This window comes from the organism of the source record quoted next, unplaced genomic scaffold (genome assembly GCF_019419815.1).
Source record: "Pyrus x bretschneideri cultivar Hongxiangsu unplaced genomic scaffold, Pyrus_bretschneideri_v1 Contig42, whole genome shotgun sequence".
In the NCBI taxonomy this organism is placed as follows: domain Eukaryota; kingdom Viridiplantae; phylum Streptophyta; class Magnoliopsida; order Rosales; family Rosaceae; genus Pyrus; species Pyrus x bretschneideri.
The window spans coordinates 3,087,883-3,112,312 of NW_025999746.1; the positions used below are offsets into that span (position 1 = coordinate 3,087,883).

At 34.5% G+C, this 24,430-nt stretch overlaps 2 protein-coding genes and 1 long non-coding RNA gene across 3 annotated transcripts; 2 read left to right on the forward strand and 1 right to left on the reverse strand.

Annotated features, from left to right (window-relative positions):
- Positions 1-6,907: 6,907 nt before the first annotated feature.
- LOC103935959 (subtilisin-like protease SBT3.3) lies at positions 6,908-10,893 on the forward strand. The gene is made up of 10 exons (XM_009345795.2): positions 6,908-7,186; positions 7,300-7,391; positions 7,525-7,622; positions 7,795-7,950; positions 8,130-8,791; positions 8,872-8,951; positions 9,051-9,293; positions 9,381-9,495; positions 9,777-9,969; positions 10,050-10,893. Exons 1-10 carry the CDS (start codon positions 7,097-7,099, stop codon positions 10,622-10,624), a joined length of 2,304 nt encoding a protein of 767 aa, XP_009344070.2. The 5' UTR covers positions 6,908-7,096; the 3' UTR covers positions 10,625-10,893.
- Positions 10,894-13,829: 2,936 nt separating this feature from the next.
- LOC103935958 lies at positions 13,830-15,268 on the forward strand. The gene is made up of 3 exons (XM_048566615.1): positions 13,830-14,190; positions 14,411-14,610; positions 14,750-15,268. Exons 1-3 carry the CDS (start codon positions 13,830-13,832, stop codon positions 15,266-15,268), a joined length of 1,080 nt encoding a protein of 359 aa, XP_048422572.1.
- Positions 15,269-18,612: 3,344 nt separating this feature from the next.
- LOC125469339 lies at positions 18,613-23,014 on the reverse strand. The gene is made up of 5 exons (XR_007251671.1): positions 21,538-23,014; positions 20,877-20,964; positions 20,191-20,738; positions 19,835-19,899; positions 18,613-19,142 (listed from the first exon to the last, which is right to left on the reverse strand). It is a non-coding gene; the product is annotated as an uncharacterized LOC125469339 (long non-coding RNA).
- Positions 23,015-24,430: the final 1,416 nt, after the last annotated feature.

Below are 24,430 nucleotides of genomic sequence, written 5' to 3' on the forward strand. Positions count from 1 at the left end.
TTAACAATTGAATTTACAATAGAACCTCAACTTCTCCACTATCATGCATGCTCAAATGTTGTAGAAGAAAATACATTAAGAAGCCTAACAAGCCTTTGAAAAGTTGGGTAGTATTGTAAAACTGTTGAGGGTGAGATTTACATATGGAATCATTCCCTCTTTTTTTTTTTTTTTTTCTCTTTCCAAATATGCGTATTTGGTTCTCTTTAATTTTTAATTTTAAAAATTAAATCGTTATTTGAGTAATGTTTTATTAGTTTATGTTATGTGTTGTGATCAGGAATTCTGTTGGATTTGGGAATTTTTGTTTGATGAGAGAGATGAGGAGTTTTTTTGGTTTGAATTTTTTATTGGACCGATTTGCAATTGGATTGCATTATGCCTTCTTGCACCATTCTTATGCAACCACTTCATTGTTTTAAATACAATTTGAAGAGAGCTGGGTTGCAAGTTGGATATAAAATGTTAAGGTGAGATAAAATCGACATGCCAAGGGTGGAAGAATGATTTAGAATTGGGGGAGGAAAACAAAGGGAAGATAGAAGAGTATAAGAGTATAAGAGAGGGATAGGGTTCACCTCATTGAGATTTTTTTTTTTTTTTTTTTTTTTTTTTTTAAAATTGATTTAGGACTTACATGTATCATCATCCTGTATACTAAAACTCAGTTTTGAGTACTATTGATGACCAGGGGCCGAACCCATTTGCACCTCGCTTTTTCCTCTGTTTCCCTTGCTGTTTTCACATTTGTAAAGTCGAATGGTTGTTTTGCCCCTCGCTTTTTGTTATATTTTTTGTCTTCTATGTTTTTTTGTGTTGGCACAAGGTCACACAGTATTAAATGACTACAGGTCCTCCAAAGGTCAGCTTGTTACCATATTTCATCAAGTTCGGTATAAGTAGATCTTCATTTTTTACTACAGTTAAATACATGGACATGCCTCCACAAATACAGATTAGTTCTTGGTTAAATACTCTGTGTTCAGTAAAGTTGGCATAGAAAATCTTCCCATTGTGTACCAAAATCCTCCACACATGAAAACATAAATTCTTACTCAAAAAACACATATTACAATACTGATGTATCTGTTGTTTTTTATTAAATTAACGCACTGTTTTCAATTTTATATCCAACACAAAAGAAAATGCTCTTACACAATGTGGTTACTTACATTTTTTAACTTATCTACCACATATTAATCTGAGTTATATAAACAGGAAAACAATAGTTCAATAGAAATATGATGCATATCATTTCGTTAACAATGGTGGCAGCTAAGAATAAGTAGTTAAGCGCACTCTCGGTTGATAACCATTTCGTACCACCATATCTTAAGCTCAAAAAAGCGAAAACGAAGGGTGAAATGGTTTGAGCTTTGCAGTTTTTTCATTTTCCATGAACTTGAATGTTTGTTGATTATATTTTTTGTGATTAACTTTGCTTTCAATCAAATCTGTTGTTGGAATTATATTTCATCCCATTAAATGTCTATGCACCACCCTTTTTTTTTGAGATCCTGTATTTGTGTTCCTTTTAGCAAGTTATTTTTGTATGTTCTGCCTTAGGATCTTTTGGCATTTCTTAGGCTAACTTGGCCTGGGATTTTATGCTTTCTTTGTTTCCGGCTGAATGGTTAGGCTCTATGTGAAATTCCCCACCCCACAGTCCCTCTCTGAGTGGCTCAAGCCTCGATTGCTCTCCGACTCTCTGGCCTCTTGGAGGGTCAAGCCCGGGACCAAGAACGTCCACAACCTCTGGCTCGAGCTCTCCGAAGGCGGAAGCTCTTTAGCCAATTCATTCCCTCCTGTTCAAATGGTTCAGGTTGTGACAGTACGGATCATATGATTATCAATTATAAAGGAGATTAACGCCTAAGTAACTAATTTACAAAAAAAAAATGTTGTGTATTTTTGCTGCTATATGTTTTCTTTTTCTTTTTCGTTTTCTTCTTCTATTTTGTTGCTAAGAAATCTATGTTGTTTATCTAACCACAGTGGTTTCAGCAATTCCCAGAGTTTCAACGAAACCCGTTGTATGTTTCGGGAGTCTTATACTGGAGTCTATGTGCCAACTCTTTGCTTCTCAAATTGCAAAAGGTATCTAATTAGTTAATTGGTGTTTACATAATTACAACATTACAATAATTGCATATGTAAATATGTATCGTTTGGATTTAACTTCTGGTCTGTAACCATGTGCTGCATTTTCTACATATATGTATAGGTATTAAAAATGGAACAAAAGAGAAATGCAATGACATACTTCTAATTCCATCCTCATTAATTGTCTTAGTAACAATCAAGAATTGAGTGACATGTTTCTCATTGTTTGTTTCTGTTACAGATCTACAAATGATGATGAAAACTTTTCGTCACTGGTCTTTCGAGAAACAGAGGCATGCCTATAAAAGATGTAATTGCCTAGAACCTTTGTTTCAGTTGAAGCATTCATCAAAGAGAGTAGTCAATTAACAGTTATCAATTGATATTAGGTCTTAAATATAATTTTAGCTTTCATTTTTTATTTTTTATAAATTAAATTTTTTACAGAGTTTTATTTTTATGTAAGATGGGTGAAATATAATTTTTTTTGTAATATTACTTCGATTTGTAGATATGTCATTGCAGCAATACTAGATATATTTTCAATTTAAATAACATCCTATATATTTTCATACTGCATGTCGTGTGGGTAACCTCAAACAGACATGGACGGAGCCAATGAAGACTCACTGGGGGCATATGCCCCCACTCAAGTGATTCGTTTGTTAAGTTGTAGACTACAATTATATAATACACACATGTTATCTTTGAAGAAAATATATGTATCTAATATCTAACATACCTTCATATTGCATATACTCCATATTAATATTTTTCTTAATATGTATTAATATTTTTCTTATCACTTTGTCACTTTCCATTACTATACTGAAATTTTTGTAACATTGGAATTGTGATGCGTCATCATTTAAAATCATCCTTATTATCATATTAGGTATAAGCCATACTATAATAAGGTTTTCTTAGTTGATTTTCGGGTTGCCCCCACTAGAAGAAATTTCTAGCTCCGTTCCTGTAAACAGATATGTCAAACATTTTTTTTTTTTTCTAAATTGTTGTAGTGTTTCCATTTTTTGGTGCAGAGCTCCACGATTGGTTAGCGTGAATCTTGGTATCTTCGTATGCATGCAATGTTCAGGGATCCACAGGAGTCTTGGGGTACATATATCAAAGGTATAATTTTCGGTTATGCAAAAACTTTAAATTCGTTTTATTATTTGTATGGTACTCAATTCTACATTTTATGTGTTATGCTAATGAGTTTCGGTTCTATTTTTTCCTGCATTATTCTGATGATTTGGATGCTTTCGTAGGTGAGATCTGCCACTTTGGATACATGGCTTCCAGAGCAGGTTGCATATATCCAATGTAAGTACCAATGCTGTTTTACCAGCTTCTAAGGTCATATCTCTGTCAAGCAAGGTCGTACTGAGAGTGAGAACACCAAGGACACACTCTCTTACCCTCACTGACCCATAGTAAAAAAGAGGCACATTATGTTTGCACCCTATTTTCGCATGTCTGTAAATTTAGGTATTTTTTACCCAAATTTTTTTTGTTTGTTAAGCTTTCATCTTGCTGTAAATTTAGGTGTTTTCTCTCTGTGTTGGTCCATCTGCTTATACTTTTCAAATGTTGGTTCATCTTATGCAAATATTGATATGCTTGACAGCCTGCTGACGGCAACAGTGGATGCAGAAGTGGAGGAAATGACTGGTAATTGAGGTGCCGTGGTAAATAATAGAGTCCCATAACTGACTATAAATTTGATATCAAATCTAATAACGGATATTTTTTCGGTCATTTAGCAAATTTTCTTTAATTTTTCCGACGTTTTAATTATAACGAGTTAAATGTTTTTACATGAGCACTATCAAGTTGTTTACACCTGAACTCATGATAAATTTATGGACCTGCCATTATGTATACATATGAATGAATCTGCTAGTAGTGTTCAGTTTTTTACTTGGTCTTTTCTTTTTATTAATTTGTGGATCAATTTTAGTTGCTAATCATTGTTGGAAAGGTTAATTAGTCCCATTACTTAAGGATGGGTGTGCTAAATTGTGGTCACGGTTTCAAACCCGCAGTAGAGCGCAGGTATCTTTGCTAGTATTTGTAAATGTTCATTCCACTGCATTTTGATCGGACATTTCGCATCTCTTGAAGGATAGAAGTGGTGCCTATTATTTTATAGAAATGATTAGGATTCTCTTCCTTCCTCTTTCTATTCCCTTCCATTTTCTCCTCTCACATTCTCTATTTTATCTTTTTTTTTTCTATAATAAATTGATATAAGATGTTGACATGGTTTAACCGTAACCATTCAAATAGGAGGGGAGGAAAAAAAGAAGGGAGATAATCCTATATGCCTTACAGAAAATATATTCCAATGCATTTTGCATGGACATTTCCCACCTATTGGATAGAAGTAAATCCCTATTATTTTATAAATTCACCTATATTAAAGAGTATATCAGTTTTATATTTTGAACAAACAATATTATTTACATTAACATAATAGAAGAGTGGGTTAAGCATCACAATTGACTAGCAATAATGTGTTTTAACTTTGCATTTAGGGAGAATCGAACATAAGACCTCTCATTTACAAATGAAAATGAATAAGAGTATGTCAGTTTTGTGTGTTCCAAATAACATTATTACTATTTTTTGGTTGATTGATAAAATCCTCTCTCAAAAGTACAGTCGAGGTTCCCTTTAAAAGGATGTTCATTCTTCACTTGGTATTTCACAATTTCTTTTTTATCAATGATATATTTACAATAAAAGGATGAGAAAATAAGTTGATTGCAAACTCGTCATTTTCGAAATTCGAATTTAAGATTTCTTACTTTTAAGTAAAGATGAATAATTCTCGACCTTAATAATAAATGACTGGTATTTTACAATTTTGAATAGATGCGAAATATAATATATATTGTAGTAAAAAACACGCCAATAAAATAAGCGAAAAAGGTAAGGGAATTTTAACGAAAAGGTTCCGGTACTGTTTACTTTAACGAAAAACCACATTTTTACACTAAAAAGTCGATTATGGTACTATTCACTTTACCTTTTATTTTGTCCTTATCATTAAAACTCAAAGTTTTCAAATCTTTTTCATTAGTTTTCCTAAAATGTAATGGATAGGACCACATAATTATATGTCATAATTTGGTAATGTATTATTTATGTCAAGACTTCTGCACGTTAGAGTGGCAGCCTGACTAGAATATCCATTGCATGGGTTAGAGATTAATTACATTACCACCTGAGATATATATCATATTCCATTCGTACTAAAAAGGCTCCAAAGTCGTCTTTGATATACGAATGCATTTGACTCTCCTAATAAAACTTGGTGGTATTTAATTAATCCATTTGTGTAAACAATATATGCCACCTGATTTGGAAAACTATGTCAGGCCCTCTAGAATGATGTGAAATGTCTACCACTTGTGAATTGTGATGCTCGTTACTCACCTGTCACTTTATTTTATAAATATTGCAAAAGACTTGGTCTTTATATTTGAATTAGTACAATCTGATTATCAAGCACACCCTTTTTTTTAATACGATTGGTATTTTACGTCAAATTAATCAATACAATTGTATTCAAATACATAGAAGAGCACATCCAGTCTAACTAATGCAATTAATTTCATGTCTGCAACAATTACGCTGTTTCGATGAATTGATTTGTCGAATATTTTCGAAACTTCATGACAAGCAGGAAGGGAGTTTAACTTCCAATGTCTAAAAAAGTAATCACCGCCAACCTTTTTGTCCCTTTTGTCTTCTTTTAGGGTTTAAGATTTAGAGAGAGGTTATTTTCCAAGCTACGAATTTTGTTTCTACAACGTAAATAGTCAACATTGAAAGGTTATGGATCGAAAATTTAGATTAGTATTAGCAGAAAAGTTTCCATTCAATCTGTTTCGGTCACCTTCTGTATTATCATCCCTTATGTGAAATGTCTACCACTTGTGAATTGTGATGCTCGTTATTCACCTGTCACTTTATTTTATAAATATTGCAAAAGACTTGGTCTTTATATTTGAATTAATTAGTACAATCTGATTAACAAGCACACCCTTTTTTTTTTTTTTAATACGATTGGTATTTTACATCAAATTAATCAATACAATTGTATTCGAATACATAAAAGAGCACATCTAGTCTAACTAATGCAATTAATTTCATGTCTGCAACAATTACGCTGTTTGGATGTATTGATTTGTCGAATATTTTCGAAACTTCATGACAAGCAGGAAGGGAGTTTAACTTCCAATGTCTAAAAAAGTAATCACCGCCAACCTTTTTGTCCCTTTTGTCTTCTTTTAGGGTTTAAGGTTTAGAGAGAGGTTATTTTCCAAGCTACGAATTTTGTTTCTAGAACGTAAATAGTCAACATTGAAAGGTTATGGATCGAAAATTTAGATTAGTATTAGCAGAAAAATTTCCATTCAATCTGTCTCGGTCACCTTCTGTATTATCATCCCTTATTCCCTTCTCTCTCTCTCTCTCGCGTCAAGATATTATTAACAAAAAGGATTAGTATTTTGTAGCTTTCAAAAGAAATAGAAAATAAAATATATTAATGGGAGCCTACTGCTTAGAGCAATCATTCTTGCACCCGGTGTTTCGAGTAGGATATCCCCCGTTCGGCTAATATTGCTTGTATAAAAATAAAAATCTAAAGTGATCGAAGACTTTAAAATTTAACTTTTTCCATTATTTATTCTCTAAATTCCCGTAACGTTTATTGACTTGACCTACCCTCCAAGCTAGCATGCACCAGCCTAATGCTGTTATAAAAATAGCGGCTAACAACAACGTTATGTAGAATTCATCAAATGTTCATATACACGCACTTGGTATAGTTCATTGCAAGTGATTTGTGACTCTAGTTTTTTATCTATATATTCAAAAGAGAGTGCTCAGATTCTTCATCTTTAATCGGTCTTAATTTGATCAACCTCTTCCACACCTCCTCCCCTTCTCTCTTTCTCTATGTGATAGAAACAATATGAGCAGCTCAAGTTCAATACTCGCTCTACTTTGCCTTATCTGCTTTACTGGTCAGGGATTGATAACAAAGGTGGCAGCAAAGAGCCATGTATGTTTCCAACATCTCAAACACTTTCCCTGTTCTTTACGATTTGCATTTTCTTTGATTTTTCTTCGAAAAAACTTGAACTGGGGTGCTCTAATACATCTCTCAACCAACAGGTACACATTGTTTATATGGGAGATAGGCAGCATGACAACACCAAGTTAATCACAGATTCACATCATGACTTGCTTGCCACAGTCGTGGGAAGGTAATATAAATATGGATGTAGAAAAATAAAGCCTTAAAGACCAATCATGTGAATTTTAGTCTAGGATCGATGCTTAAATATCCAAATCTTAGTAAAATGCTTGTTCAGTAATTATGTGGTTCTTATGCTGCAGCAAGAAATTAGCCTCGGAATTGATGGTATACAGTTACAAACATGGTTTCTCTGGGTTTGCAGCCAAGCTGACAGAGTCTCAAACCCAACAACTTTTAGGTATCTTTTAAAAACATTGCTATAGATTATTCAATAAGGTCATGTCTCGTGTTCAATACAATGATGACACAAACTGCCATTGGTCTCATGGAATGTACTTCAAATGTAAATGCAAAAGAGCATTGTACTTATAATTATGGCTTCTAATGCTTATAACATTTGTGAATTCAAGAGTTGCCTGGTGTTGTACGAATCATACCAAATAGCCTTCATAAGTTGGAAACAACCAGGAGTTGGGATTTTCTTGGCCTCTCTCCTCACTCCCCTTCCAATATTCTCCCCAAGAGCAACATGGGGGATGGAGTTATCATAGGTGTTCTTGACACAGGTTGTTCTCTCTCTCTCTCTCTCTCTCTCTCTCTCTCTCTCTCTCTCTCACACACACACACACACACACACACACACACCACACACACACACACACACACAAACATGTATACACACACACACAAACATGTATACACACGTTGTGGTCCCTTAACATAACCACTCAATGAATCGAGGCAGGTATATGGCCGGAGTCTGAATCATTCAATGAAAAAGGCCTCGGGCCTGTTCCATCTCATTGGAATGGTGTTTGTGAATCTGGGGACAATTTCAATGCTACAATACATTGCAATAGAAAAATCATCGGAGCCCGTTGGTTTATCAATGGACTTCTTGCCGAGTATGCAAAGCCATTGGACAAAGAATTCCATTCTCCTAGAGATGCACATGGACATGGTACTCATACTTCAAGCACTGCAGCTGGTTCTTTTGTGGCTAATATCAGCTACAAGGGCCTTGGTCTTGGTACAATTAGAGGCGGTGCTCCAAATGCTCGGTTGGCCATTTACAAGGTTTGTTGGAATGTGCTTGGAGGCCAATGCTCAACAGCTGATATTTTGAAAGCTTTTGACGAAGCAATACACGATGGGGTTGATGTGTTGTCATTGTCAATTGTGTATTCTGTTCCCCTCTTCTCAGATGTTGATGAGCGTGATGGCATTGCAACTGGTTCCTTTCATGCTGTGGCTAAGGGGATTACTGTTGTGTGCGCAGCTGGAAATAGTGGACCCTCAGCACAAACGGTTGTGAACACGGCACCGTGGATCATAACTGTTGCAGCAAGCACCATGGATCGAGAATTTCCTACTTCTATAACTTTAGGAAATAACAAAACTTTCCTGGTATGTGTTTTTGTGATAGGGGCAATTAGCATTATGAAGTTTGAAGCATCTGATACACGTATGCTTTGATATTCTTGTAGGGTCAAGCTATGTTTACAGGGACAGAGATAGGATTTACAAACTTGGTATACCCAGAGTCTGAAGGGCCTACCGCTGGAGGGTATGTTGCATTCTTAATTACTTTGTGCCAGATCCTTACAATTTGCCTAATTTACTATATTATATTTATCATTCGTCTTCACGAGTTGCTTGTTTTCAGTGTGTGTGAATCCCTCTCACTCAACAAAACTATAGTAGTTGGAAAGGTGGTTCTCTGCTTCACTACAATGGGTCGTCAAGCGATAACAAATGCTTCAGCAGTTGTGAAAGAAGCAGGAGGTGTTGGCCTAATCATCGCAAAGAATCCAAGTGGTGCTTTATCTCCATGTATTGAAGACTTTCCATGCATTGAAGTTGACTATGAGATTGGCACTCGAATTCTATTTTATATCCGGTCAACCAGGTACGGAACGTTAAATTTTATTGTAAAATGTGTGATTAGTATTGCTAGGTTTGTTTGTAATCCTCAAACTTTGTTTGGAGTGCACAGATATCCTCTTGTAAAGCTGAGCCTTCCTAAAACGACCGTTGGAAAACCACTATCTGCCAAGGTGGCTTATTTTTCCTCTAGGGGGCCAAACTCCATTGCACCAGCAAGTCTCAAGGTATCTACTCTAAATTAATGCAGATGTTCGATGTATAAAGGGCTGGGCGACTGAAGTTTTCATGTTGACATCAATTCTTGAAAATTAATTTGTAACTCTCAACAGTTCAATAAACTGAAACTTTTTTCAAGGGATCATCTCTTGCATGTTTTCTCCTGGAAAAGTTATCAACAAGTTTTAGGTAGAGACAAGTTAGTGTCGTTCGACATTCACCTTAAAGTCTTAAACTGTTGAGACTCTTCTTATAACACTTTTTTTGTTGTTGTGTCTTTGTCGGACAGCCAGATATAGCCGCGCCTGGTGTGAACATACTAGCAGCAACTTCTCCACTTTATTCATTCGCGGAGGGTGGATATGCCATGATGTCTGGAACATCAATGTCAACTCCTCATGTCACAGGCATTGTGGCTCTTATCAAGAGAATGCATCCTAATTGGTCTCCAGCGGCCATCAAATCAGCACTAGTAACAACTGGTAATCACATATTATATGATATGTTCCCAGTTTCAATAAGATACATGTGAAACTTAACAGTGTTATAAATTTAAATGAAGCATGGAGGAACGGCCCATCTGGTTTACCGATATTTGCGGAAGGATCTCCTCAAAAGTTGGCAAATTCATTTGACTTCGGGGGTGGTCTGGTGAATCCCAATGGCGCAGCAGACCCTGGACTAGTATACGACATGGGTGCAGCAGACTACATGGAATATCTTTGTGCAAGGGGGTACAACAACTCTGCCATCTCTCGACTTACAGGGAAAAACACAACATGTCCCGTCAAGAAGCCCTCTATCCTTGACGTTAACCTACCTTCCGTGACCATACCTAGTCTGAGAAATCCAATCACGGTAAAAAGAACTGTAACAAATGTTGGAGCCCCTGAGTCCATTTACAAAGCTACCATTGAACCTCCATTCGGTACAATTGTATATGTGAACCCTACTGCTCTGGTCTTCAATTCCACAGTTGAAAAACTCACTTTCACAATCACAATCTCCGCAATCCACGAGATGAACACTGGTTACTATTTTGGAAGCCTTACTTGGGTTGACGGAGTGCATGCCGTGAGGATCCCCTTGTCTGTGAAAACTGAGTTCTTACAACCTCATGATGATGATGAAGACTAAATTGAATACTGAAATAAATTAGTGCATTTTAGTTATCCAATAACTATAACATTATCATTCCATATGTACTAAAAATAAGATACCAATGATCTCACACCCGAAAACATAAGAAGCAAAAAGAGGGAAAAGAAGTAGTGGATCGTATGTGTTTTCTTGTATCACCAGATGGACAAAGAAGAAAGAACTTGTTGACCGAATCTCAATGTCCATTATTTTCGCTAGGAAATTATGGAGGAAAGCAATTTATAATTTAATTGTTTAGTTTTTCATTTTAATTTCTTTTTGTATTAGCAGGTGACAAGTTTTGAGTTGGGTCATAGTTTCATACAACATGATCACCTATTGAAGATTAAAGAAGATAGTATTCGCATCACTTAATATTTCTCAATACTTAGATGATATAAAATTAAAATATGGGAAACCATAACCTTTCATTTGGCCATATATATAATTATATGGGTAAACAAATCTCCATAATCTGACATTTATTAATGAAAAGTTCAAAAAAAAAAAAAAAATGTTCTGGTTCTCTCTCTTTTTTCAAATCACTCCGCATGAAGTTTTTGTGCATAATAAAACTCTTAAATACCAATCCTTGTTTCAAATAAATGAAAAGTGAATGATCGAAGTCCGTTGTATATTTTTTCCCCTCAGCTTTTTCTTGGAAAGGTTCTTTGTACGGTTTGGTGTCTTTCTGTGCAGTGCATAAATTTTGTAAGTATATTGTGTACAGTGGTTTGTGAATAAACATTATTAACACACTTTCTTTTCTACAAAGATAAATTTAACCTGAAAAGAAAATAACTCAAATAGACTTTTTGTTTTTTTTTTCTTTGAAAAACCTGGTCAGTATGAGGGAAATTTTATTGATACCTAAAAAAGAAATTACACTTAGTCAAAAGAGACATAAACCTTACTCCTTATAAAAGTACATGAAAAAAAGAGACATGAAACCTGAGTCCTCTAAAACCAAAACTAAAAGGTCAAAAACCTGCAAAACAAGTTAAACACTTCCACAAAGTTAGGACAACTCAAATGGACTTATATGGATGCTTCTTTGTTACAAACTATAGCCTATTATTATAAAAACAATTTATTGTATAGGCTTCTTATATGTATGCTTCATCTTCTCCACGAACTTATGAATTAAGTGAATATTTTTTTTCCTGTAAAATTTATTCCTCACTGGACACAGGAGTTTCAAGTGAATGCACTTTCTTCCTTAGTTTCCAACGACAAATTTAATTCATTAGGTCCATTACCATATCATACTCCCAAATTCTCCGACACTCCAAGGAAATTTTTGCATGTATTAGGAAGAAATACCGTCACGTGTTGTTATAATTTAAAAATAAATTAATAGTTTTGATGTATCTTACATTTAAATTTTAACTTAAAAGGGATCACCCGAAGCTCGGAAAAATGGCTTTGAGGATTTTCAAGGACCACCCATGTTAGTGATGCTGCACCAGTGATGCTGCGCAAGTGATGTTGCACAATGACTTGGCCAAAATGATGTCGTTTTGAGCCAAGTCATTAAAAAAAATTTAAAACCTCACTCACGTGAGAACCCTCACACGATAGAGCACTCAACTCCTTCACACGATAGAGCAATTAGAATCTTCACTTTACCAATAATACCTAATCGTCTGCTACTCGGCCTGCTCTTGTTCCTTACGTCATCGATCAACTCTCTACTGCACTCTAGTTTCTGTTCACCATTGCACCGACGGGCGGGGTGACGATATCTCTAGTGAAAATCTGTAACCCTTTTGCATTTTTTTCTCCGTGTAAAGCTTTGGTTTGGAGGCTAGCTGCTGGTCCTCTTTTTCTTGGTCGAAGAGGTTTGTACTCTCTTTGACTCTGTCCATTAAATAATTTTGCCATCCACTATCTGATATTAAATTATTTGTGGTGTTAGATATTTAAATAATTTTACCATCCACTATCTGATATTAATTTATTTGTGGTGTTAGATATTTTGTTTAAGAAGTATTTTTATCTTTAATGTTTGGTGGTGAATTTGGTGATGAATTAAACTTTTAATGTTTCTTTGAAGTGATGGCAGCCTATTTGTGGCATGTTTGTCTTTGGCATTCATAATATTAGAATCCCACCGGCAAGAACCTAATTATAAATTTATAAATGAATCTGATTTCTCGTTTTTCATATAATATTTTTGTAGTTTCATCAATTGATATAGATTTTTTTATTAATTGATATGTGTAGAAATTAGAAGTATGGAATGATATTACAAGCGAAAATCATCGTCAATTAGTTCGGACAATCATATTCTAAATAGTTCATCTCCAAACTTGGATAGTTCCAATCCTATTCCGAACAGTTCCCCTCCAATTCCAAGTAGTTCTAATCCAATTGGGGTAATTCCACTCCACAACAAAATGAGTTAAAAGTTGATTTGGATAATCTTGAGAGAGACCCTGGAAAGAGAATTTCAATGAAGGATTATCCTCCAGATATTTGAGATGAGGTCCGAAGAGCATATATATTGATGGGGCCTTTTAGAGCTAAAGATCATGATTTTCCATTCACTTTGCATTCGAATAAAAAACGACAGTTCGTTGATAATTGGTTGAAGGAATTTCATTGGTTGGAATATAGTATATCTAAAGATGTTACATTTTGCTTTTATTGCCATCTATTCAAAGTCAACTTTGAACAATCAAGCAGTAACGTCTTTATTGAGATAGGCTTTCAAAATTGGAAGCACGCAAGAGCCTGTTTTGAAAAACATGTGGGAATGGTTGGTAGCTTTCACAATAAAGCTGTTGAAGCTGCTGGTAATCTAATGAATTAAAAGACACATATTGAAACAGTTGTGGTCAAACAGTCAGAAGAAGCTTGTATGGCTTATCGCACTTGCTTGAATGCGTCAATTGATTGCACTAAGTTTTTGTTGTGACAATGTCTTTCATTTCGTGGTCATGATGAAAGTGACACTTCAAACAATAGAGGTAACTATTTGGAGCTTTTGCAATTCCTTGCGAATCATAATGAGAAAATAAAGGCCGTTGGGTTAGATAAAGCTCTGGAAAATCTGAAGCTAATAGCTCATTCAATTCAAAAAGATCTTGTTCATTCATGTTCTATTGAAACCATTAAAACTATCATAAGTGATATGAAGAATGCTATGTTCTTTTCTCTATTGGTTGATGAGGCACATAATGTTTCTATAAAGGAGCAAATGGCGTTGGTTTTGCGTTCTGTCGACAAAAATGGAAAAGTCATTGAAAGGTTTGTAGAAGTTCAACATGTTCCCGACACCACTTCAAACACATTAAAAGAGTCTATTGATGCCTTCATTCATTTCAATGAGTTAAGCTTCTCCAATTTACGAGGGCAATGTTACGATGGTGTTAGTAATATGAAAGGTGAGTTCAATGGACTCAAGACAAAGATTTTGAATGATCAACCTTGTGCATTCTATGTTCATTGTTTTGCTCATCAACTCCAATTAGCTCTTGTTGCCGTAGCAAAGGATAATGTTGATGTTAACACATTCTTCCTATTGGCTAATAATGTGGTAAATAATATTGGAGCTTCATGTAAGCGTCGCGATGCACTTAGAGAGATGCAACAAAAATAACTTATGAAAGCTCTTGAAAATGATTCTCTTATGACGGGACTAGGTTTAAATCAAGAAACTAGTCTTAAACGTGTCGGAGCTACAAGATGGAATTTACATTATGGTACTTTGATTAGTTTGATTACTATGTTCTCATCCGTGGTCAATGTGCTTGAAATGATTGTTGACTGTGGTTGAAGCAAATAGGTTATTGAAAGACATACAATCTTTTGAGTTTGTGTTTCTCCTATTTTTGATGAAATCTATATTGGGAATCACAAATGATTTATCACAAGCATTACAAAATGATGATCAAGAGATTGTGAATGTAATGGCTTTAGTCAACACATGTGAAGAACAACTACTCTACATGAGGAATTATGAGGGGTTTGACCTTTTGGTTTGTCCAACATCATATTGAGGTTATTAACATGGATGAGACATATGTAGCTCATGGGAGATCGCGCCGTAATACCCACAAAAAGATCAACCGTCATCGTTACAAAGTGGAGCTCTTTTTTGTTGTCATTGATTCCCAGCTTACAAAGTTAAATGATCGCTTCAATGAAACAAGTACTGAATTGCTCATTTGTTTGGCTAGTTTGAGTCCGAATGATTCTTTTGCAGCCTTTGATAAAGAAAAGCTACTTTGCCTTGCTCAATTGTACCCTCAAGATTTTACGAAGCAAGACCTATTGGCACTTGAAGATCAACTTGATATTTATATTCATTATATGCGTTCGAGAAGTGACTTTTCTCAGTTGCAGAGCATTAGTGATCTTGCTAAGAAAATGGTGGAAAAAAGGTTGCATCAAGTATTTCAATATGTGTATTTACTTATTGAATTGGCTTTGGTTTTACCTGTTGCAACTGCATCAATGGAAAGAGCATTTTCCGCCATGAATATCATTAAGAGTTCACTCCGCAACAGAATGGGGGATCAATGGTTAAATGATAGCTTAGTTGTTTACATTGTGAAATATGTTTTTTCTTGTATTGACAATGAAACTATCATGACACGTTTTCAAAGTATGAGATCTCATCATGGACAAATTTAATATTTCTAGCTTGTTTAGCACAAAGATTATGCATGAAAATTGTAGTTTGCCATTTATTTGTTCAATGATTTTTTCATCTTGTTTTTTTTTTTGGAGCTTTTATATTGGGACCACCCTAAGTTAAAATCCTAGATCCTCTATTGATACTAACCACATAATTCCCTTCTTGACAGACCTTTGATTGTCATGACTCATTTTGACCTATCCCCGTGCTTCCTATGTTTTTCCCATAAACTTTTGTTTAAGTTTACATAGGAAGGAATTTAGCAGTTCATTAGATCTAGTTAGACTCATTTTTGTTCTGTTTTGTGTTGTTTTTCTCTTTTTATGTTCAAGCTAAACACATGGACATTACATATGCGGTGATGTAGAGCATGTGTAATTGTTGGATTTCACATGTGGATAATTTGTTTTGATACCATAAAGGAAGTTGAGGTTTCACTATAAGTGTTGATAATGAATCACGCATTGATGGGAAGCGGGACCTTTGCATGAGCTTATCAGTAAGCTAAGATATTCCTCATATTACCAATTAATTTAAGGTGAAACCTTAACTTTCTTCATGATATCAAAATAGGTTGTCTCATGTGCGAAGCCCAGCAATCACATTGCTCCATGTCTGTTCCATGTGTTAGGCTTGAAAATTTTCGCTACACGTAAGAAGACGTATTGAGAATGAATCACATATTAATGGGAGAAGGAATCTTACATTAGCTTATAAATAAGTTAAGTTACTTCTCGTATTAACAATTAATTTTATAATAAAATCTCAACTTCTTCACTATCATACACATTCAAATGTTGCAGAAGAAAATATATTAATAGGCTTCTAAAAAGTTGGGTACTATAGTTAAACTTGTCAGTAGCTTTGGGTGAATGCTACTCTTAGTTTTATTCAGTTTTGAAATAAGCTATTTGAAAACTGAAACTGGTGATGCAAACTTGATGGTGGCTACCAATTAGATTATTTTATTATATAGTTCTGTTCATGGATTATATATCACACTACCAAATTATTTTATTAGGCAACTCTGTAGATAGATTATACAAGAAAAAATCCAGGGGCAAAACCGTCCCCCCACTGGTCATCCACAGTACTCAACCCTTACGGGTTTTAGTATATATGATATCACACAATCAAATTATTTTATTTGGAAGCTCTGTCCATAGATTATATATCACACAATCAAATTATTTTATTAGGCAGCTCTGTACATAAATTATACTAGAAGATGAGCACATACTCTGTGTAAACAATTTCAAATTATTTTTTGTTTTTTTATTAAGGAGTGTGATTAGTTTTTAAAATTAAAAAAAAAAAAGAGAATGAGACAATGATGATAAGACATTTTATCTTAATAAGGGCATATTTTTTTGCCATAGGAAAAATAGGTATATGATTATTTTCTAAAAAAAAAGAGGGTAAAATAGGAAAAATAGGGATATGATTGTCATTTTGTCAAAAGGTACAAAATTAAAGTCTCTTCAACTGCCTACCTCCTCCCACGTTCTCATCAAGCGGAACCGCTTCAGTTCATTCAAACTATTCAAAAAACATCATCATCTCACTTACTTGTATGAAAAAATAATGGTGGGACAATTTCTTTTAATAAATGCATATTTTTTTTATTTTATGTAAATACTGTGTATCAAAAGTGAGGGTAAAATAGGGAAAATAAGGATATGATTGTTATTTTTTCCAAAGATACAAAATTACTATTTTACCCTCCTTATGTAAATATTGTGTATCAAAAGTGAGGGTAAAATAGGACAAATATGGATATGATTGTCATTTTGTCAAAAGGTACAAAATTACTATTTTGCCCTCCTTATTTTAATATTGTGTATTCAAAAGTGAGCGTAAAATTGGAAAAAGTGGAGAAAAAAGTTTACAAGGGCTCTTCTCTTAATAGAACAAAATATCACACTTTCATTTCATATGCTCATTGAGATAAGCAGCTGATAAGTACTAACATAAAGCTCAAACTTAAATAATTAAGAGTGTTTATCATTTGCACCCAACGTCCTAGCTCTAACTCTGATTGATTACTTAAACAAATAAAAGAGCGCATCTCTGAGATGCTCAAGTTACAAAGTAATTCCTATGAGATGCCCTATTTGCTTATTTATCATCCAACATACGAGATATCACAAATAATAAAAGTTGCAGTAATTGCTAACGTGCAGCTTCTTAATGATCATCATCATCCTAATACGTATTAAACCCTAATAGATATGTAGATTTACCCAAACCCGACCCCATTCATTGTGGGCTTTTACAAGACCTGCTCAGACCATGATTGCCCCAAGCCCATATTCAACGTAACACGTGTTCTGGTAAAATCTCTTTTAAGGATTTGCCCCGCTAAACTTATGTGTCAATTGTTAAATAGCTACTCTAATGGCTCTCTTTTATTGACAGGCCCTCCATCAAAAGATGCATATTTTTATTTTTATTTTTCGAAAAAGATGAAAAATTTATAGTCTGTATGCTCGGCCAACAAATATTTGTAAATGTTCATTCCAATGCATTTTGACTGGACATTTCGCATCTCTTGATGGACAGATCTATTGCTTTATAGAAAGGTTTATGATTATTTCCCTTCCTCTTTCCATTCCCTTCTCTCATATTTTTTATTTTGCTTTTTTTTTTTTTATAAAAAATTAATATAAAATGTTAACGTGGCTTAAATGTGACCGTTCAAATAGGAGGAAAGAGAAAAAGAGGAAAAAAAGAAGAAGAGGAAAAAAAGAAGAAGAGGAAAGATCATCATACTCCTTACAGAGAATGTTTTCCAATGCATTTTGCATGGACATTTCCCATCTTCTATTGGATAGAAGTAAATCCCTATTATTTTATAAATTCACCTATATTAAAGAGTATGTCAGTTTTTTATTTTGAACAAACGATATTATCTACATTAACAGGATGAAAGAGCGGGTTAAGTCTCACAATAGGCTAGCAATAATATGATTCAACTTTGCATTTGGTGAGAATTGAACATAAGACATCTTACTTACAAATAAAAATGAATAAGAGTATGTCAATTTTATGTGTTACAAATATCATTGTTATTATTTTTTTACTTGATTAATAAAATCCTCCCTCAGAAGTAGGGTCAAGGTTCCCTCTAAAAAGATGTTCATTCTTCACTTGGTATTTCACATTTTTTTTTTTTTTTATCAATGATACATTTACCGTAAAAGAATGAGAGAATAAGTTAATTGTGAACTTGTTATTCTTCAAATTCAAATTTAAAATCTCACTTTTAAGTATTGAAGAATACCTCTCGACTATAGTAATAAACTAGAAAATGTGCCCGCGCGTTGTTGCGAAACTTGAATGCATCACCTTGAACTACATGAATAAGATACATTTTACCTGAATAAATTCAACACAATCATAAATGAATAAAGGGATAGATGAGTGATTGAGGTCAGTACGATATGCAGCTTCGTTTTTATATACATTCAACTGAGCTGACATAAAAAGACTTTGTACAATGAACAAGACGAAACTGAACGTTTTGGTTCCCTAATAAACAGAAGTAAACATACAGTTCACACAAATCTTGCCTCTGTAGTCAATGTGGCAAAATATATATCCTATAGGTTAGGCAACATAAAAACTGTTTCGTTCTTATTCTAGCATCAAAGTTTTCAAGCACAAACGTGCAAAGCTAAAAACATGCAGGACGCCTGTTTCAGTAAGAAACAGAAGTAACATCCAGTCCACACATATTTTGCCTTGCAGTTAAGATGGTGTTTCGTTCTTGTTCAAGCAGCTAAGTCTTGAAGCAAAAATGTTGAAAGCCAAAAACATGTAGAACGCCCTGCAGCAGTCGTTCTTGTTCAAGCAGCTAAGTCTTCCGCACTATAGCAAAGAATATAAATCATAGTTTAAAAGAATATCTCACGATGGTCCTGTTTAGAATCACAATTTACTCCCTCCCAATTTTCACCTAACTCCGAACAAACAATGTTGATAAATCTTTATCATCACCTTTAACAAAACAGATCACAGCGAAAAGAAGAAAAAAAGTTCCTATGCAAACAAATTCTTCTGGATGTCCAACTTAACCCATCTATGGGAAGGCAAGCAATCGGACGTGCATTTAGACCAATGAAAATAAATTATACAATTAAAAACATCAACCGATCCTCCTGAAGAGAAGACACACACATGCCAACATATTATTCACCAGATTCTAAGCTTTCATTTTCGTTCTATCCCCTTCGTTATCTAAACTTATAATTATCAAAACAGCAAAAGAATCATAGAGCAACCTTCAATCATTTGTCAAAACTGAATCAATTAAACTTCTGCTCAGCACTCTGTTAATTTTAATTGCAACTCTCATTCTAAAAATTAAAAATTTTGCATTTGAATAATCAAACTCACTTACACATTACATTCCTTTTATTGGTTCTTGACACAATACATTTTAGGATTTGATGTTACAATAATATCACTGCAAGCATGAATTGCGATAGATATAGAAACCAAACTTGCACACAAATGTTCGACTGAATTCAGAACCACTTAATTCAACACAAAAAAATTACCTCACATGCTTGCTCCCCTTATGCTCTCACATCATTGGCTGCGCTTCTAAACGATTAATGAAGTCCTAAAAACAGAACAACAAAAAACGTTTAGCTATCCAACATTTCAACATAATGGTTTTGGCAGGTATAACATTTCAACATAAGCATGATATAGAAAGACAGAAATCCACATGTCGCTTTGTTTTTTCAGAACCAACACCCTCTCCTCTCTCCCTCATATCACACATCCCCATCTCGTGAAGGCACTGACACCAGACCACCTCCCTAGAAACCGGCCCTAAAAACCCATACCCATACCTCCCTTACCCATTACCTTTCTCAAAGCAAAAAGTGTTATATATGATAGTACTTACCCCAATCTGGTTAATGACATTCACTGCATAACACTCACCAGTAGGTATAGTCTCGCTCTTTGAGAAAGGCCTGAGGTCAAAATTGGCAACAACAAATTAACAAAGCAAAATGAAAGATTAAATCTATAGTCACCACAAATATTTTCTAAAACAGAAGATAGACCAGAGTCAAACAGGAAAGGGATAGCAGACACGGTGAGCTTTGTCTCAGTTTGAAAAGAAAAAAGAAAAGAAAATTGGGTAGTTTCAGGAGCAATAACTATGTTGAGTATAGTGAAGGGGGAAAGCCATATCTTCCTATGAATGAATTTAAAAGAGGGGATTTTTCTGCATTTTTAGGACAAAAAACGAAGCAGCTAACATTTCTTTCTGTTTTTTGCCTTTTATGATCTTCTGATCTTCTTCTAGTAACATGGATAGTTGAAGTAGGATTGCCATTGTATCCAACATATATCAAATTCGCCAAACTTTGGTTTGGATATAACAGTGTCATGAGGGCCCACTGGATCTACAGATTCAGAAAAACTCTGTGAGCCATTCACATATACCTGTCAAAGTGCACAACACCATTAAATGCTAGAGTTAACATCTACCTGTTCATCCACAGAATGGATACAGTGAAGGAGACACAGAAAACAAACCAAGCTTCAAGTCCCGATGTCTAATCTAAATTAGAGAACGCTCACCCAGAAGACAAAGTAATACACATTTCTTAGGAAATTGTTTTGCAGTAGAGGCTATATAAGTGATCATTTCAACAACCTGTTGCTGAACCTGCGTTTATCAAGACATAATAAAGTAAAGCAAACAAAACAAGGCATTGTTAAATCTTCCTAACTAAAAATTCATAAAGTAACACCACCAAAACAAACAAAAAAACGCGTTGTTAAATCTTCCTCACTTTAAAGAAAAAAATTAAGGAATATCCCCACCATAAAAAGTAACACCACAAAAAAAAAAAAAAAAACAAAAAACAAAAAAGACTTCGTAAAGACAACACTCTTGTTAAGATACCCCAACTAAATCAGTTAACAGCAAGAGAACAACATGACAATGGGAGTCTACAAAAAGGAAAAAGAACAGAAGATATAAAATAGTAGACAAATGGTCATAATTATATGAATTGAAATTGTTCAAAAAAAAAAAACAATGATGAATACATACTTCCTTAGAATAAAAAAATTGATTAATTCATTATAATGGTTTCTTGGAACCCAAGTAGAAAAGGATACAACTTAATAACAATGGAAGCCACAAACCCATGTCATTTCTTATTCGGGATCAAATAGAGCATATTTCTTATTCGGGAACCAGAAATTTAAGATTGCAAGCTCGAGACTTCCATACCTCAAACCGAAGTCGGCATGCTGTCTAGTAGTCCAAACCTTGATCCTTGATAAATTGAACTTCCTTCTTTGATCGAACAATCGAAAAATCGAAAAATAGATAAATTAGGCAGCATGTCATATCAATATAACACCCCTATATGTACACACACATACCAAAACAGCCTACATTCAGATTTGCATCATATCCTTGTTTCTAACTCTCTGGGGAATTTTCACAAACACTTAATAGGCAAGATTTGCTTCCATTTAAAAGAAATCTGATTTAATGAGTGATCTCAATTGCATGTATATCTGAACGACCATGCTTGTTAGTCAGTCATGTTATAGGATGTATTTAACACTTACCAAGCGGTTCCCAAAAAAAAAAAAATAATAATAATCGACCTTAAGACAGAGAACAAACAGGCAGACAGAGAGATGAATGTGCAAAATGAGAGAAAAGAAAACTAAACCAAGATTGGTATACAAAAGAGCATTAGATCTATAACCTGGAAAACAAAAAGAAAAAAAAAAGCCATACAAAAAACCCCAAAAAAAAAAAATAAATAAATAAAATTACGGACCCTAAGACAGAGAACAAACAGGCAGACATAGAGATCAATGTGCAAAATAAGAGAAAAGAAAACTAATAAGGGAAATAAATATCTCTGATGATTCCCCCAAAATCTGACCTAACACACTAAAAAATTCGAAAATAATCCACAACAAAAAGGCAGAAACGTGACAATCTAAGCTGATAGAAAAAAAAAAAATTTAAAAGCACTTATCTTTCGAAATCCAGGCATGCAGCGGTAGATCCGGATAACCCATATGGTTTTCTCTGACCATCCCTACTCTCCCACTTCTGAAATCCATGACTCATACTTCTCCCCTTCGCTCTCTTTCCATCGTCATCTCTCTCTCTCTCTCTCTCTTTCTTCCGCTCTTTGTCAGAGTCTCCATCCCCCCGAAACCCTCATTGAAGGACATCAAATGAAACTGTACACAACAACCCTCGAATTCAGTCAAAACCGAGAAGACAAAACCCACTTTCCCACTTTTGAAATCCATCACCCATACCTCTCCCCTGCGCTGTCTTCCCCTCGGCATCTCTCTGTCTCTCTTTGTCTCTCTCTCTCTCTCTCTCTGTTTCTTCCGCTCTCTGTGAGAGCTTCAATTCTCCGAAACCATCAGTGAAGGACAGCAAATGCAACCCTACACGACAACCCCTTAATTCACTCAAAACCGAGAGGACAAAATTGCCCTTCCAACCTAGTTCACATATAATGGGTTTCTTGCAAATAAGGTGAAATGAAAGGGTAATTTGTCCTAAACCCTCCAGACAAAATTACCCTTATCAGTTCAAATAATACCCTTCAAACCCAGCCCAATTCTCATGATTTTATTGTAAATAAGTTGAAATCAAGAGGCAAACAATTGACTGTAGCCCAATGAACAGTCAATTGCTCCTCAATTTTAGAATAGATAATTACCAGCATTTCACAACTTTGAATAGATGCGAAATATGATATATATTGTAGTAAAAAACACCCGGATAAAATAACCGTAAAAAGTAATGGATAGGACCACATAATTATGTCATAATTTGGTAATGTATTATTCTGTCAAGACTTCTGCACGTTAGAGGGGCAGCGTGACTAGAATATCCATTGTATGGGTTAGAGATTAATTACATTACCACCTGAGATATATATCATATTCCATCCATACTAAAAAGGCTCCAAAGTCGTCTTTGATATAGGAATGCATTTGACTCTCCTAATAAAACTTGGTGGTATTTAATTAATCCATTTGTGTAAACAATATATGCCACCTGATTTGGAGAACTATGTCAAGCCTTCTAGAATTATGCGAAATGTCTACCACTTGTGAATTGTGATGCTCGTTACTCACCTGTCACTTTATTTTATAAATATCGCAGAAGACCTGGTCTTTATATTTGAATTAGTACAATTTGATCAACAAGCATACCCTTTATTTTTTTAATACGATTGATATTTTACTTCAAATTAATCAATACAATTGTCTTCAAATACATAAAAAAGCACATCGAGTCCAATTAATATAATTAATTTCATGTCTGCAACAATTACCCTGTTTAGATGAACTGATTTGTCGAATATTTTCAAAACTTCATGACAGCAGGAAGGGAGTTTAACTTCCAATGTCTAAAAAAGTATTCACCGCCAACTTTTTTGTCCCTTTTGCCTTCATTTAAGGTTTGAGATTTAGACAGAGAGGTTATTTTCCAACCTACGATTTTTGTTTCTAGAACGTAAATAGTCAACATTGGAAGGTTATGGATCAAAGATTTAGATTAGTATTAGCAGAGAAGTTTCCATTCAATCTGTCTCCGTCACCTTCTGTATTATCATCCCTTATTTCCTTCACACACACACACACACACACACACACACACACTCTCTCTCTCTCTCTCTCTCTCTCTCGGGGTCAAGATATTACTAAGCAAAAAGGATTAGTATTTTGTAGCTTTCAAAAGAAATAGAAAATAAAATATATTAATAGGAGCCTACTGCTAAGAGCAGTCATTCTTGTACCTGATGTTTCAAGCAGGATATCCCCGGTCCGGCTAATATTGCTTGTATAAAAATAAGGGAGTTTTAACGAAACATTTTCGGTACTGTTTACTTTTAATGAAAAACTTATACATTTTTACCTTTTTTTGGCTACTATTTACTACACCTTTATTTGTCATTTTTCATTAAAACTAAAGATTTTTTTGAACTTTTCGTTAGTTTTCCTGAAAAATAAAGCCTGAAGTGATCGAGGACTTTAAAATTTAACTTTTCCCATTATTTATTCTCTAATTTCCCCTAACTTTTATTGACTTGACCTACCCTCCAAGCTAGCATGCACCAGCCTACTGCTGT

Bases quoted from the DNA above. Each gene is read 5' to 3' on its own strand.
- LOC103935958 (XM_048566615.1), top strand. From the start codon at position 13,830: ATGGCGTTGGTTTTGCGTTCTGTCGACAAAAATGGAAAAGTCATTGAA. The intron at 14,191-14,410 runs GTAAGCGTCGCG...CTGTGGTTGAAG, and splicing joins AAATAATATTGGAGCTTCAT to CAAATAGGTTATTGAAAGAC. The intron at 14,611-14,749 runs GTTTGTCCAACA...ATTGATTCCCAG, and splicing joins ATGAGGGGTTTGACCTTTTG to CTTACAAAGTTAAATGATCG.
- LOC103935959 (XM_009345795.2), top strand. From the start codon at position 7,097: ATGAGCAGCTCAAGTTCAATACTCGCTCTACTTTGCCTTATCTGCTTT. The intron at 7,392-7,524 runs GTAATATAAATA...CTTATGCTGCAG, and splicing joins CTTGCCACAGTCGTGGGAAG to CAAGAAATTAGCCTCGGAAT. The intron at 9,496-9,776 runs GTATCTACTCTA...TTTGTCGGACAG, and splicing joins TTGCACCAGCAAGTCTCAAG to CCAGATATAGCCGCGCCTGG.